This window comes from Anabas testudineus, chromosome 16 (assembly GCF_900324465.2).
Source record: "Anabas testudineus chromosome 16, fAnaTes1.2, whole genome shotgun sequence".
In the NCBI taxonomy this organism is placed as follows: Eukaryota; Metazoa; Chordata; class Actinopteri; order Anabantiformes; family Anabantidae; genus Anabas; species Anabas testudineus.
Genome location: NC_046625.1, coordinates 8,863,246 through 8,879,939, shown reverse-complemented (window position 1 = coordinate 8,879,939; position 16,694 = coordinate 8,863,246). Strand labels below are relative to the sequence as shown.

General features: G+C 39.8%; 1 protein-coding gene and 1 long non-coding RNA gene across 4 annotated transcripts; both read left to right on the top strand.

Annotated features, from left to right (window-relative positions):
- Window positions 1-914: 914 nt before the first annotated feature.
- Window positions 915-12,516, top strand: dedd1 (death effector domain-containing 1). Of its 3 annotated transcripts, XM_026370610.1 has the most exons (7): window positions 915-1,022; window positions 1,345-1,552; window positions 1,937-2,454; window positions 2,596-2,721; window positions 2,883-3,032; window positions 10,575-10,949; window positions 11,242-12,516. In XM_026370610.1, the coding sequence occupies exons 3-7, from the start codon at window positions 1,980-1,982 to the stop codon at window positions 11,253-11,255; spliced, it is 1,140 nt and encodes a 379-aa protein (XP_026226395.1). In that variant the 5' UTR covers window positions 915-1,022; window positions 1,345-1,552; window positions 1,937-1,979; the 3' UTR covers window positions 11,256-12,516. The 3 variants fall into 3 exon arrangements, with proteins under 3 accessions (XP_026226395.1, XP_026226393.1, XP_026226394.1); XM_026370608.1 differs by lacking the exon at window positions 11,242-12,516 and having other exon boundaries at window positions 10,575-11,114; XM_026370609.1 differs by lacking the exon at window positions 11,242-12,516 and having other exon boundaries at window positions 924-1,022; window positions 1,472-1,552; window positions 10,575-11,114.
- On the top strand, window positions 3,136-9,314 carry LOC113169333. Its single transcript, XR_003299553.1, has 2 exons — window positions 3,136-4,893; window positions 6,575-9,314. It is a non-coding gene; the product is annotated as an uncharacterized LOC113169333 (long non-coding RNA).
- Window positions 12,517-16,694: the final 4,178 nt, after the last annotated feature.

Sequence of the window (16,694 nt, the reverse complement as noted above, 5' to 3'; positions counted from 1 at the left end):
CAAGTTTTCATTATCGTTGTGACAAAACAAACTCTAGTTTCACGATTATTTATAGACCAAACTTTCAATCAATTAATCTCCACATTTAGCAGGAGCTTAAGCATATAGAAAACAAGCATTAGTCTTATATTAAACAAATAACTGCACCTCAACCAGCTACAACATTAAAAAGCTGCCAACATATTAATGGACTTAATAATAGACTAAATGTAGTTCTGTACAGTACAGTACTACACAGTTGTTCTGTGTTAACATTGCCTGACTTTCCACACTATACTTTAAAGTGTGAGTACTTTTACTTAAGCAAACTACTGTACTATAGTTTACATAAGTTAAATGCAGGGGTGAAAAGTAAAAAAATACATTTATTTAAGTTAGTATACATAATATATATGACGGTAAAAGTATTATTTTTGTACCTACATTTGTGAACATTTCTTAATGCAGGAATTTTACTTGAGACACAGTATTTCAACATTATGATGTTGCTACTGATGTTTAGATAAAGGATCTGAGCATTACTTCACCGTAAATGTGTCCATATGTGATTGTGTCTTTTCATGTAGCCTGGACGTTCTTGCGATATTTAAAAAAAAATGTTTCTATTAACATCATGTTTTGCTCTAATCACACTATGGACACATTTATAAAACATCACATATATTTCTGTGTAGGCTCTATTCTGAATGTTTTATTTTTAGATATCTGTCTTTTTTAATATATACATTTATCATGGGTAGTAAATGCTAGAATGGAAACCACTATATCACAGAAAGAAAACAGTTAATGCAGTTTTTTTTAGCGATTATAGCTGATACAATTAAACCGCAGAAGCCGATGTCTTTACCAGCTGCGCGTTCCCGACGACTGGCCCGACTTCGGAGCCGTGGCCGTGCGTTGCCTGACGTCATCGGTCAGTAGGAGCGCTGTGATTGGACAGTTTCGCTGCGTTATTGTTCCGTTGTCGCCGTCGCTCAGTGCTGTGGAAGTTGCTAGATTGTCCAACGGTGTCAACCAGGAAGGTGAGCTGTGTGGTGCTTGGCGTTTTCAGATATGTCAGCTCTAACACGTTTATTTTGCTCGTCCTTTTGAGTTAACACTAATGTGACCCTGGGCTTCGATCAAGGAGTGTGTATAGCTAGCGCTAAATTAGCTAATGCAAGATAACGCTAAGAGTGTTAGCTGTTAGCTTAACGAGCTGATTTCACGTCATACCCGTTAATGCAAATTAAAGATTCATCTCCTCTCATTCTCTAAACTCAGTATCATTGTCAAAATACACCTAAGGTGGCACCAGGTGTTAAATTGACTCTATGTTATTCTTGTGTGTTTTCCTCCCCCCAGATAAACGTGACTGGTTACGTAACCTTCCCGTGTAGTACTTTGCTCCCCCGGTTGCTGCAGCTGTTGTTGGGCGTCTGAAACAAAACAGTGCCTTTGCCTTAAAGCTACTTTTGTTAATATTCTTTAGAAACGACGAAACGTATCACATTCCCAGCGGACTGCTTTTGTCGCATGTTTCAAGACAACGTCGAGCGAAGGGTGAAAATAGGTAAGATTCCCGAGCTTGTTGGAAAAAAGGCCTTTTTAACATTTGCACAAGAAAATGGGCGTTTAGGATACGACGTTGTTTCTGTCAGCCCCATGTTGTGAGATGATATTTGGTGTTTAAGGACATTCCCTCACTATTTCATTCTCATAAAAGTCAGCTATTACATAAAGGAAATGATTGAGTATAATATCACATATTAAATGAAAATAGAAAAAGCTATTTCAGTGGACGTGCTTGCATTGTTTATATGGTGGTTGTAATCTTCATAAGGTTAGTATTCTGGACATTTGACTCATTTGCATTTATTTTTAGCTTGACTGTTGGATAGTTACTGCTTTGTGTTAAATCTAATGTTTCTTTGTGTATGTTGGATATTCTAAACAGTGTTGGGAGAAAGGTAGACAGGGGCTATAGACTGACCCTGATCATGGCGGCAGTGGATTTCCCGTGGAACCCTGTCAGGGACTCGCTTTACTGGGATGAAACAGAGTGCCTAACCTACTATGGCATGCTGTCTCTCCATGAGGTCTTTGAAATAGTTGGCTCTCAGCTGACAGAGACTGATATTGAAGTGCTGTCATTCCTTCTGGATGAAACCTATTCTGCACCACATCCTCTTGATCCAGCACGCTGGACAGTAGAGCCCCGTGAGGGTGATCCAGATGACTCTGGAGTGCCCCCAAGTCCTGCACTGCTAAAGAACTGGAGGCGTTCAAAGCCTCAGGGTTCCCAGCATCCTTTAGTGTCTTCAAATAAACCCAAAAGTGGTCTTGAGCTGTTGCTAGAGCTGGAGAGGCGGGGATATCTCAGTGATGGCAACTTGGAACCACTATTGCAACTACTGAGAGTCCTCACACGTCACGATCTGCTACCTTTAGTGTCCCGCAAGAGAAGAAGGGCAGGTTAGGATCCTCAAAATTCTTATCAGATTTGCAAATTCCTTGCTGTGTAGTTCTCTGGTAGATGAAGTTAGTCAGTTATTATATTCTCTTAATAATAAACCTAGCCTAACAAAAACTAATCTATGTTTTCATGCTTTTCAGTGTCCCCAGAGAGAGTTGGACAGAGGTATGAGGTGGGGGACAGAGAGTTGGTATGCACTTCTGTGCGACACAACTGTAGACAGACTGAAATACCTCTTCCGTCATTCACACAGCAATTGAGAACTGGTGAGTGCACTTTAGTGTAATATCTAGTAGTAATAATATTGTAGGTTAGTGTTGTGCAGAAATAGACAATGCTATAGAAATTACAGCAATCCTACATAAAGATACCTAGCTCATGTCTTGCCATCTTACATCCACAAACTGAAACCGTACTTTTCTTTAAGGTATTTATCCTCCGATGCCTGTGCCATCTGCTCGGAGGAGGAGGAAGAAGAGGGGGAATGGCTGGAGCCGAAGGTCCAAGAAAACAAGCGGACAGGCCCAGTCACAATCTACATCATCACCACCACCACAACCACAAAAAGTGTCATGCGGTAAGTGCCAGCTGAGCAACTTTTTTTTTATTTCGCATATCATCTCTTGCCTAGAATACTTCCTTTATTCCCTTATTTTCTACTACAGATGATTTTCCTTTTTTTCACTAACCCCATTAGCTTCAATTTCATTTTAAATGTGTTAATGTCATCCAGCATTACCATAAACCCTGTCTTGTCTCATTAATTCTCACGTTGCCTATGCTGAACCTCAGCTTGAGTGAAGGAGTTTGCATACCAAACCAAATGTTTTTGTTTGTTTACCAAATGGTCATCCTCAAACAACACAAACCTTAACCCTACTCTGTCCAAAGGGAAAAAAAATGTTTAAAAACAATTTGCTCTTTATTTGTGCAGATAAAAAAGTATGAAAAGCAGGGAGAATATTTTGCACATTGATACACTTCAGAAGAACCAGATGAATTACTGTAATAAAGTTGATCCTAAACCACACCTGGCAATACACCAGGCAAGCAAAAATGGGAGTTTGCATACCTTGATGGACAGGACCTTTAACTGCACAGAATTATATTGAAAGACATTTTTGACAACTATTTCCTGGATTTCTTTATTTATTTATCTAAAATCCAATAATCAAATCAGTCAGGGGTTGTGATGATATGCCCTTGGCATCAAATCTCTCTCTGCTGCATATATAATTGTATAACAATTTGTATATAAAGGTTTTGTGCAAGTACCAAAGCTTATTTGTAAGTGATGCTAGAACTGTGTTTTGGTTTCACAACTAACTTCAGTGTCTTATGGAAACAAAAAGTAAAAACCTTATTCACAGTCTGTGCAGTAAAGGCTGACTTCACATCTCAAATGCATCAAACATTAAATGTCTAATCTACAACATCAGAAAAAATGGATTTGACTGGATTTAAAAACAAAGAAATTACACATGAAGACAACAGTTGCTTGTTTCCTTTCAGTTGACTGGCATCTTCCTTATTACTCAAGCTGTTCACATGGTATATTTGTTATCACATGATGCTATGTTTACACTTGCAGTGTCTCCTTAACTGTAGCGTCAACATCAGGGAAATGTTTACCAACTGATTAGTTTTTCCATCTGGCCGTTCTTTCCTTTCCTTACCCCTCATTTCACCTTTTTCCTAACCTGTTGGGCTATGTTCAGCTGCTGCTGCTTCTGAAAAAAGCGCAGTCTGGTAGATTGTCTCCTGTTCTTTTGTCTTCTATATATTGAAAGATGTTATCCAGTCACCACTACATGCAGTCTTTGTTCTGCTTATTGTCACAAGGCACAACTGTCAAACCTTGCATGTCTTCCAGGAAGATTATTTTAATTTCAAAACAACCTAGCTCCTCCGGAAAGTTGCACTATGTAATCCACTTTCAGTGTCCTGTTCACATGCCAGAAGTTGCTTGTCTAATAATCAGTGCTAGTTTCTCTGAACACAAAAAGATTCAGATAACAAAAACCTCAGTTGCTCTTTTTGTGGTGTCTGCTTAGTCATCCATGCAGACCTTTGGATACATTTTTGAAGGTCCATCATTGCCTTTTGATCAGAAACACTTCAGACCACAAATGCCTGATGATTTTTAAATTGATTGTAAGAAATCCTCTCACATTGAAGACAGCTCTTCTTAGCTATTCAGGATGAGTAATGTACCTGTGCCTATAAACATGTTGCTGTCTTGACTCCACATTTGATTCCACCAGGTTGACTCAGGATTGTGACTCAGTTCGAGTAACCTAAGACACAGTGGATCATGGAGACAGAGAGGGAGACTGAGGAACAAAACAAAAAAGTCCCTCCACTCTGTCCATACATACTGCAGTGTGCGTGATCAACTCAGTCATGCGCTCTCTCACAAGTCTGTGCCGATGCCTAAGGTAAAAGCGGCTCTTCCCCTTGTTACAACAGGGGTTAGTGCTGCCACTTTGCTCTGTATTTGATGCTTATATATAATAATACAGATGCCCCCTGCCCCATGACCTTCAGGAAACATTACCATCAGAAAAATCATCCTTTTATGTTCTTTAGTGTTGTACACTGTGGATGAGAAAATATTCTTAGATTTCCTATTTGTCCATGTCAGACAACGTTGTTGGTGTCAGTGTTTCACAGAACTGACAGAGTCCTCAGCAGTAAGCCTCAAATATTTAAAAGAAATCTTAAGCTGAAGGCAAATGTGTCAAAACAGAAATCTTTGGAAACTCAGTAATTATATCAGTATTCTCTTCAGATACAAAAAACTTTTTACAAATATGGCCAACGTTCTGCTTCTATGTTTTGGCAGGACTGTGTAATTGCTTGTGTTGTACAACTAAGTCATTTGATAAAACCCCAACAGTTCATTAGCCACTTAACATTTGACACTTCACATCACACCTTGAAGTGGTGCAACCATATGACCCTAGAAAATACGTAAGTTAATTAGATATTTAGTATTGTTTTCAACACTTACTGCCAACTTATATTTGAGCACAGTTTCGACTGTTGGGTACTAATACACAAGGTCCTGATAACATTTACAGCACAAAAACAGAAAATTGGCAATGTGTTTGTCCTGCAAGTGAAATAGATGATAGTCTTTTAGGAATTGGCTTCACAGTTAGGATTAGGGACTTGGTCAAGGACAGTCTGTGTGTGTGACCCAGTGTATAACCTGCAAAGACAGAGCAGAAAGAAATTGGTCATGTTTGTGAAAGTGTGAGTTATTACTATATGTGAGGTCTGTCTGTCCCCTCACACTATCTTCGTTACAAAGGCTTGTGAACATTTGCTTTAAGTTCTTACTGGCTAAATGGAACTTCATGTGAGCCAGGTCTCGAGTGCCAGCTTTAAAAATGTTAATTTGGCACACATACATGTCTTTTCGTAAGGACTGGCCCCACAGTCTATTTTAGAGAATATAAAATGGCTGCCAACAGACAGCTATAAGAAGTTCCATGTAGGCTTTACTCAAGCAGTTCTGAGGAAATAACCCAACATTGCTCTGCTGAAGGAAGCTCCTGCTATATCTGTCTGTGCCTGTGTGAGCTCTGGATGTGCATTTGTCAAGAGGAATCAGAAATAGATAGGGTGGTTCAGTCCAATGCTAGCCCCTAGCATTTAAACAGGCTTCAAATAGTCTGACATGATTCATCTCTCATATTTTAGTGAAGTCTCTCAATTACATTCTGACAATGACAACTACCATTACAGATGCCTACAAGGTGTTTGTACCTTCAGCTCAGTAGTGGTTTAGTGTTATCTAAATGGGGTGCTTGGGAAAGTCATTACTTTTTTTTAATGGACATTGTAATTAAATGATACAATTGGTGCCTAAATGTTGGGTTGGTCAAGGTAAGAGTAGTACCAAGCATCCCACTTAGATGCTACCATGTTATATTGTAGAGCTACAGTTAAGGCATTTCTGAGCTGATTAACTTGTCAATAGCAGCTATTTCCCTGACTTCATTACAACTAAGAGGAGTGAGTGCTGTGCCTGCTTGATGTTGAAAAAACAACCCAGTCGACAGATATCCAACCCAATGTGCTTGTCTCTTTCTCTCCTTTCTGTGTTCACAGTTCTAAACAGACCAACCTGTGTGTCAGGAAAACGGTAACCTCACACACAATGAGAGCGAGAGAATGAACACTAAATGCTCAAACTACGCAAAATGGTACAGTGATTTTCTTTGTCTATGGGGAAAAGAGAGTTCTGTCTGCCTGTCTCTCAATACGCCCCTAACTCTTCACTCTCTTGTTGAGTCGTTCAGCAGAAAAACGGATCGATAAAGAGTTGAAGCTCTCCATGCCAAGTGACTCCTCATAAATGGGTACTTAAACTTTTTTTTTTGGCTTGGGTGAGATGGAAGAAGCCAAACGGGTTTGGTGTTTAAAGTGAGAAAATGAAAGCTGTGCTTCCTAATGTCCTGTCTAAGTGGATGTCTCTGTGTCTGATGAAGCGTGAAGTGCTCTGTAACCCTAACAAAATGACTATCACTGTGTTCCTGTGGTTTTAAATGGCCTTCTCCTCAGTGCCACTATCTCTACCTCCATCCTGCTCTGTATGAAATGGGAAGGCAGAAATAGAGACCATCCATAAAAACAGTAATTGCATGAAGGGCATGTTTTCATCATAGCCACAGCCCTCACACACTGTAATGATCCTAGAGGTCAAACTGTTAACTGTACTTTAACCTAAATTTTCACTGAGCCCATATTGAATATTGTAAACAGTGTAAAACTACTAGCAAAGTACAAAAATTGATAGAATTGCAAGAAAAAGTATGTTCAAATAACGAATCTTACGTATTATTATATTAAAATTATCACCAGACTGATTTGATTGATCACTCATTCAGACATTAACTGTATGTGTTGGAAAAAGTGTGTGAATCCACAACTGCCTTCCTGGTTTTATTGCTCCCAAAGGACATTTGACCAGATACATATTTCCATTAGCACTATGAAAGTTTACTGGAGCATTCACAACTGACACAAAAAGCTCATGCTGTGCCTGTGAAACTATGATGAATAGTTTCCTGTAAACCTCTGACTATGATGAATCATAATTTCTGATCAATTAATGCAGAAATATCATGTAATTCCAAAAGGTTCACACACTTTTTCTTGCTACCGTCCTATAGAAAATATTTGATAATCTGTGATAATGCTTCACTCAGAATATTAAAACACTTCACTAGACATGTTTGTTTTATTCATTTTGAATATTAAATCACAATGAATGCATTTTTGACAGATAAATATAAGGAATTGTAATCAAAGTGAAAATCATCAACATCTCTAGGTGTCAATGCATTTTTAGTGGGCATGGTGCAGTTCCTTTAGTGTATTATGCCAAATGTAGGGGGCGAATTCAGTTTTTTATTTTATCATACCATACTACCTCTTCACTTTGATTTAGAAATGTATTGTCATTGTTAATTCTATCCATAAATCTCTGCACCTGTACAATGACTGTGTGCACAGTGACTCATGTCTGAGCCATCTGAACCTACAGTGTTTCCATAGGCCTCCTGGTCGCCTTTTTGTGGTACCAGCATAGTAGGGCCTGTTCAAAGCAAATCAGTAATATATTGATTTATTTATGGTTTTATTTTGGTCTCAGTTGTGTTGCAGTGAGTGGTATCGCTGCTTGGTAACTTAATTTTTGTACATCTTCTTTGACTCATACTTTTGAGTAACAAGACAGTAACATTTGCACAAAGCTTTCGTGACGCAGATTTTAAAATGAAAATGACTTATTGAATGTTGGCAGTCCACTGTTGTACAGTTGATATTTTGAAAACAATAAAACATGATACTTAGGATAGGAACTTTAAGTTCTTAACCTGTTAAACCTGAGCTCCCCTGTTATCGGGGGCACTGCACTTCCGGCAACAAAGACCATTTAAAAGATTCAGCAACTCGTATGATATGCCGTTTGTTCCAGTAACTCAGGCTTGCAAAATTGCTAGTGCCAATTTTGCGGGCATGCTGCATTAGCACATTTTGGCACTTACTAATTTCCTTGCTTGGTGTTGGAATTTCTTTTTTTTTTTTTTTTTTTAAATAGGTCGAAATTGTTGTTTGGGCTTATGGTTGAGTGTCTTAGCTTAATGAGGGCATGCAACATGTCAAGTTTAGTAGGCTTTTAAATGGTCTTTGTTGCCAGAATCGAAGCTGTCCCCAATAGTGGAGGCGTTAGGGTTTAACAGGTTAAGGATCTTTGTAGTCTGTGATATCACAAGGGTTACCTAACATAATGTATCAATGAAATGTAGATAGATTGACTTAAAGAAACATTTACACATTTATGTTTTATTTCATACACTGTCATAGAAAATAACAGTAATAATTGATCAAATAATTATCACGTCTTATAATGCCTGTAAAATGTGTTTTATCTTCCTGTACCATACAATTTGTCTACAACTGAAGTTTCAATTGAAAGTGAGTTTTAATTTGGACCCCGTTTCCTGTTTATTGATCAAGCGTCTCCTTTGATCCAGTCCTCTGTTTTCATAGTAATCTAATTACAGCCTTATGAACCATGAATGCAAAAGCTGATGTTTGGTTATAGCTCTCCTACAAATGTTAAGAGATGCAAAATCAATGGCTTAATTCAACATTTGCATTTCTAATGTTGGCATTTACCAAACGTTATCCCTCTTGAGTCTTGCACCATTCCTCAAAGCCTGAGACCAAAATATGAATGGCAGAAAGAATAGATGCGACTTGAGTTTTAAGTGTTAAAGCTTTGCCCTTGGTGCTCTCTTGAAATAAGGCACTTCTGCACCATAACCTGAACTCAAAAAAAAAATAAGTGTTTCAGTTTTTTTCTACATTTCAACATTTTACTGACACATTATTTCAATATTTATTTGACCACGTTAGTGTGATGGAGAGCACCAAATGAATCTTTGCTGGGTTTTCTTTGCATACAGAGAGATTTAAAAAGGTTTCTGTACAGCTTTTAGTTAGAAATTCATGAGAATGTTTCTAGAGATGTGGATGTCACAGGCAGTAAATACTGTTTACCTCAACTACTTTGAGTGGGAGATGGATTTTTGTTGCAGCAAAAGTCGTCCGCAGCTGGTTTCCACTCGAAGCTCTGGAATAATGACATGGGAGACGATCTCAGCGGTGCTCTTGCTCAGTACAGTATGTATCCTCTGATCTTTCTCGCTGTGCTGTTGCATGACCACCAATCCTGTTACTGCGGAGCTCTGGAAGCTATTTTCAGCATTATACATGTTGATCAGAATGAATCTGGCGTATTTAAACATGGGCTGGAACACAAAAAAGGCACTCAAGGGCTTGACACTGCTAAGTTGCTTTCATTACTCCCACCAGAACATTTGCTAAGGGAGTCAAGTTAATTTGATCATGTTCATTCCATAATCTATCCTGACCATCCTGGGTGTTGCTCTGAAAATTTCTCTTTTCTCTTTCCTGTTAAAAACTGGTTTATACCTGTCATAAATATTTAAAATAATAGCATTTCCTGGGATGAAAAGGGGCTACATCACTGGTTCAATTGCAGAGAATTTCTCATTGCTTCAAAATGTCAATGAGAGCAAAAATAATTCTGAAGGACTTGAAGCAGTATTGAGCACAAAAATTCACACGTAGCCTTCTGGGTTTGTATAGTTTCAGTGTCCGGCGTAATTGACTTTGCTCTGCCCTTTTGTGAGTCTTTCATCCAAACAAATATGCTCAGGTATTTCACTGTGAAAGTCCCATTCACTAGCCAGCCTACTTGGTATTTTTTTTATTTCATGGGAAATAATACTCTAACACAGTTAAGTCAAATGAACTGTATTTTAACAGTTTTCTCTTTGTTTTCTCTTCCCTTTGTTTTGACTTCAAAACCCTTTCCTATCTTTTTTTTTTGGGTCTATCAAATTTGATTTGCACTGTTTTACCAAACATTTCCTCCCTTTTATCATATTTCTGTCTTTTTCCTTTTTCCTTACTCACTCTTTCCTCCTTCCTTACCATTATTACGCATTCTCATTCTCGCCCCCACCCTCTCCCCTTTTTTCTACCTCTGCTTTCCTTCTTCCTCTTCCGTTATCAGATATCCGCCTGCGTGTCCGGGCTGAATACCTTGAGCATGAGTCTGCACTACGTAATGGTGTCTCCTCGGACAAGAGGCAGCCCCTGGAGCGGCAGTTTGAGTTGTTCAGCCAAGCCAACTCACTACTGCGATCCAGGGACTTGGGTTCCATCGTCTGCGACATCAAATTTACAGAACTGGACAACCTAGAGGCCTTTTGGAGTGACTACCTGAGTGGAGCTCTGCTCGAGGCCCTGAAAGGAGTCTTCATCACTGACTCCCTGAGGACGGCAGCAGGCTCAGAGGGTGTTCGCCTCCTGATCAGTGTGGACCAAGATGACTATGAGGAGGGTCGAAGGCTGCTGCGAGCCAAAAGAATGCTGTCATCCAGTAATGGTGGGCGCACAGAGACCCACTGGGCTGCATAGACTAATGCAGCTCTCTGGGTGTGTTGTGTTGGCTATGAAGGATGGGATATTAAGCAATGCTTTTGAACATTGTGGCTCAAAATTGGAAGCATTTTTCCTTTTTCTAGTTGTAATACATGTAATCACCACTAGATGGCAGGACTTACCATTGGTTGTTTGTGTTTAAATCATGCCTTACATTTTTTTGTTAAAACATTATGTATAAAAAAGACTAATAATATTAATGGATATATGTGCTTTCCTTTTGGATTCATGCACAGGTGCTACTTTGTAAGATGCCAGGATCATACAGGATGTATCAAGACTTTCCTTCTTAGTCTGAATCAGAACAGGAGCCAGCAAGATCAAGTGGTAAGCCCCTCATAACACCTAAGTGAAGTTAGTAGTAGCTGGGCTACCACAAATGACACCAAAAACTAAATATTTTTTCTAGAGTTGAACAAATTCACATTCTCATGGTCTAGGTTGGCAGTACACACACGCCACTATCATACAAGACTTCTAACTTAGACCTATTCTAAACTTATTGAGTATTTAGTCCGTATTTGTTACAGAATTATGGATAATCTGCGGGTATTTAAATTCCAACATGGCTCTTGACATTTTAAAATACAAAATGTTATAGCCAACAAATTATGTTTTAACAAACTTTGGGCTTGAAAAATAGCAGTGACTTAAACTGCCACTTGCTCTAGTTAAAAGTAATATTAAAGTAACCTGCAAAGAAAAGTTTCTGTTCTTTGAAAAATGAGTGTGAGAAGTGAGCACAAATGGAAAAGTGAGCTGCTCTTGGTACAGACTGACCTTTGGTCTAACTTTGGAAAGCCTAGTCCACACATATACACAGAGATAACAAACACTAGGATTCTCAGCCCTGCGTATCACGATAACCCAACTTGTGATTGCCGTGGCCAGTGGATACGGTAGTTGCCAGTAGATGACAGCAGTGATTAGGACTAGGCCTCAGCAGACCATGGAAGATTCATCATCACAAGCTTGTCAACAGCAGCCCGGATAATGCAATGGTGGCTTGTGTCCGGGCTTCCAGCTAGGCCACAGCAAGTGCTTCACTCAGCAAGTAAAGCACAGGACAGTGCGTCGGTCAATAGAAGTGATGTTGGGGAGATCAAAATCAAACGTGCACACCCCAGCTCCACTCAGCCCAGCTATGTAGGCCCAGTAGAGTGGCTCATGGACAGCGGTCTACTCACCCTGCTGGAACTAATGCCTGGACTTCACTCATAGAAGACGATCAATAAGACCCCTCAGTCTGAAGTCCCTTCATACAGGCACCACATAAGCGGGCTGACTTGCTACTGCCAGGCTTGGTAGGGGGAGTGATAATGGACATATTTTCAGGATTACTTTGATGTGTTCTTGGTAAAATTATTTGTTAATGTATATGTTTGTATTGTTCATAAGTGGAAGAATTCACTCATTCAGGGGAACATTTATGTTAAGAAATTTTGTTTTTGTCAATCTTTATATATTCCAAATTAATGATGATGAATAATAAAGATTTGATGGCTTAAACTGTATATGCAACTTGTTATTAGTCTGTTTTATTATTTGGAAAAGAGCCATAATTGTAGTTTAGCGTCTTTTCATACCTAGCACCGGGTGTCAAGTTTTGAAATCCCACTGTCTTATTTTGAATGCCTTTGACATTTTTTTAGTCCTTGTCTCTTTTTTTTGAACAGCTTTCTGAATTGCCATTATTCCTGGTCTTCACCCTCCATACCTGTATTAGTGGGGTTGTTGCCCTCTTCCTGCCCTCAAACGGTGTGAAGAGGTCCCTCAATCGCAGGTCACCATGGATCAAATCCTTAATTATTTCTCCTTGCTCTAAGCTGTCAGCACGATGAAACCAAAGAATGGTGTGTGCTTGGAAGAGCTTATTAACTTACCCACCCTTATTCCTTTTTTTCCCCCTCTCCTACCATTCACTTACTTGAAGGTGTAATTACTGTGGACATAACACTTCTAGCTTTTCAAATCAATTTCAATTTTCCGTTGAGATCTAGAGATGTTATTTTATTCCTATATATAAAATATAGTTAAAAAACATGGATGGACAAATATTTAACAATTTTAACATTTGGCTGCTATTCTTATGAAATACATATGAAATAATGAAACAACTTAGACTTTAAGTTTATTCCTTTACATGTGTTTTGAGGATGCAAAATAAATGCTTATTAATATAAGTAATCAAAGTGATGAGTCACTTGGTCTGTAGTTAGTTTAAAGTTTTGGTTATGTTGGTAAATAAGCTGTAATTGCTCGGCCACCTCGGACATAACTAAGTCCTCTGATGTAGACCAACGTGGTCGTCAAACGCATTAATAAATAATGTAAATGTCGGCTAAAGGGCACTCTGAAAAGCCACTTCATTCCTCATGTACGTTAGGAAGCACTGTGTACAGGACTGCGATGTTGAAAGTAACGGAAATGGCAGAGACGGCTGAATATATGATGAGCTTTTTAAATTAAGATTTTCTTTTCATTTTTGACCTAATTGATGTCTGTTTTTTAAATATGTATTTATGATAGACTATTCATTTACTTCATTCTGCACTTCAAACTGCAGCTGTCACTACTAAACAACAAAGGCAGTTTCATTGTCGTTTTTGGAGCCATTCTTGTTAATTCAGCTCTTCTGTCTTGAAGACGCCGCCATTATTAAGTTGGCTATGGGCACTCTGATCACAGCCACCCTTTAAAAAAATGCTGCTGAGTGTGAAATGAAATGAAGTTTTATTCTTCACTTGCTATCATGGGGAACAGTAAGCGGTACCAACCCTCTGGGAAAAAAACCTGATAGGGCCGTTTCTACCCTGTTCAGAGTATGCCTTGTTTGATGGCCAGCTAACTGCCCCAGGCCTGCCGTGGGGAAAACTGAGATTTTTTTGAAACCCCAGTTCTCACCACACCCAGCCTTGAAGGTAGACCAGCGATGTGATGCCCACAGGGAGACCTGGGAACTCTTTCTGAGAAGTCTGCAAAACTATAGAGGTCCAAGTCAAAGGATTCTGCCATGTTCCTCCTCTGAACACTGACTAACTCTGGAATGACCCTTCCACAATGAGAGAGTTGTTTGTCAAAGAAAAGGGGGCACATATCATGAGCACTCAGGAATATTGTGCTCACAAATATCCAAGGACACAGGCAGAGCCTCAACAACAAGTCCCACCCTTCTTTCCGTCAGACTGTGCTCTCCTAATGGAATCGGATATGTGAAGGTCTTCAGTGAGTTATCTCCATCAGGCGAGAGCTTAAACAACCTGAACCTCTTCTACATCTACTAACATTTCTCCCACCCTCTTATTTGATCTTTTTGGAAAACTTGGAAATCTGAGGCTACCACAGCAATTGGTGTGGCTGTCACTGAAGAACCTCCTTCCTTCCCAAGAGGTCTTGCAGCATGTTCTCTGCAAACCTCAAGTCTGGATGTTAAAAGGAATATTTTAAAGATATTTTGGAAACTATGCTTATTCACTGTCTTCCTGAGAGTTCAGAAGATGGACACTATCCTCATATACAGCATAAATACATACATGGTTTTACATGCAGTTACTTTTGCTATTAATTGTTGGTATTGTTCTGACCTTAAGATGTTATTAATCCAGGAGGAAACTCTAAGTGGTGCTGCTACAGGTGCTGTAAAAGCACCATGCTAGCCGTGTCCTCCATTTTCAGTCTTTATGCTGAACTAACCAGCTCTGTCGTCCAGCTTCATGTTTCAAAGGCAAACACGAGGGTGATACCAATTTCCCTCTAACTTTGAGCAAGGATGTGAATTAACGTGTTTCTTAAAATGTCAAATTGTGAGCTACTTTGATTTAGATACAACAAGCCACCGCTGAGGGATTGTTTTGAGCCTGTCTGCTGTAGTGAACCCCGGGATCCCGCCGTCGTCTTGGCCTCCTGCTGTCCCTCAGAGCCCACACCCAATCACCACCACCACAGCCACCCCTCCTCTGCACAGCAGCAGCTTTCAGCCAGTAGGCTCTTTTGATGCCTGACCGATCTACATCCAGGTCAAGGTTTCTAGAGGCAGGGTCAAAGATCCTGTTGCTATGGTGACGGAGCCGGGCCAAGACAGCGGCAGTCTAGTGATGCAATAGGGTAGGGACCAAAACACCAAAGGAAACCATGGCAATAGGAAACCAATTATGGAGCCAATGTTGAAAATAATAAAACCGTATTACTTTTTTAAATGAATCGATCAGTTTCAACATGTGTTTTCACTTTCTATTACGTGCGGTATAGAATAACGTGGAATCAAATATCTAAAGAAACTTTTTTTTTTTTAAAGTACAACACACTGTGAACATTTTGTGCGGTGACTGTTCAGTTTATTGCCTAAAACACTTCATAGAGACATCGTAGGTTTTGTGTTATGTGGTGCAAATTGTATTGGGGTGGGTTGTGTAGCAAGACAGTGGTCATCATCTTCCCGAAGACTTTATTCCGCTGTCCGCAGGTGTTCTTTGCACCTGCTTGATTGGATGGAGACTCAAGTCATCTTGTGGTAGCTCAGGCCTAAATCAGTCTCCTATCGAAACGTGTCATCTAAAGCTGATAGACACTAGAGCCTTGTGCTGGCCCACTGGGGCTGCCATTATTATATGTATACCCCACAGCATATGGTACATCCCGCTGATGGGGAAAATTCTACAGCTTTTATTGAGGGGAGAAAATTAGATAAGGGGATCTTCTCGAAAGCCTCCTTTACGTCTTCACTGTGTGTGGTTGAAAGGTGGTAGTCAGTCAGAGATTTCAAACACGATTTATAGAATAAAACTGGGGGCAAAAACATGAATTTGATATTGAGGCAACTTAATAATGATAAAGTCTGTATGTGTACATATTCCTTGAACAGTTATTTAAAAAATGTAATACATATTTTCCATTGCACAAAATCTCATGTAATTTGCATAATTAAGTAAAAATACAACATGCAATCGATGCTTATGAAGGATGATCAGTCAGTGAGTGTGTGAGAGGAAGAACTGCAGGTTGCTCCGCTCACGCTGAGCAGGAAGCTCTGGGCTTTCTGTGGCCTGCAGGTGGCAGCATATAGATGAATCACCAATTTAGGGCCTTATATTCAAAACAGCAGAGCTCCTGCTGAATATCCACTGTGTCACGTCAGACATAATCTGTCATGTCATGAAGTTGCAGAGTAAAATCTTCCAGGACTCAGTCGGATTTAAAATGTACGCTTGAACAACTTTGTGCTTTGTTAATAGATCTTTAATGATATTATTATGCAGGACACTCGGCCACATGTCTCACACTCGGCCTTTTGCTCATTTTGCACCTGCAGAGTAAATCAGCACCATAAACATCACACGAATAAAACGATAACTTAATAAGAGGTTTATGCAGCCACAGTCAATGCTCACGATGCTTGTGATTTGCTAATTACCTCAGATGTATCATGATCCCGTCTCGGGGCTCATTTCATCGGTCGTCTTGCCTTCCTCCCTCTTCCGCTCCTCTCCTCTCACGCACGCGCTTCTTTCTCCTCAGCAGCAGCACCACCACCACAGCCACCGGGTCGCCATGGAAACCGCTGAGAGACACACGTCGAGGGTGAGGGATGGAGAGAGAAAGAGGGACAACGAGGGACACGGAGAGAGAGAAAAGGGGAGACATGAAAGGTTAGGGTGTTACCATATGGCCCCCAAACATCCCCACCCACCCC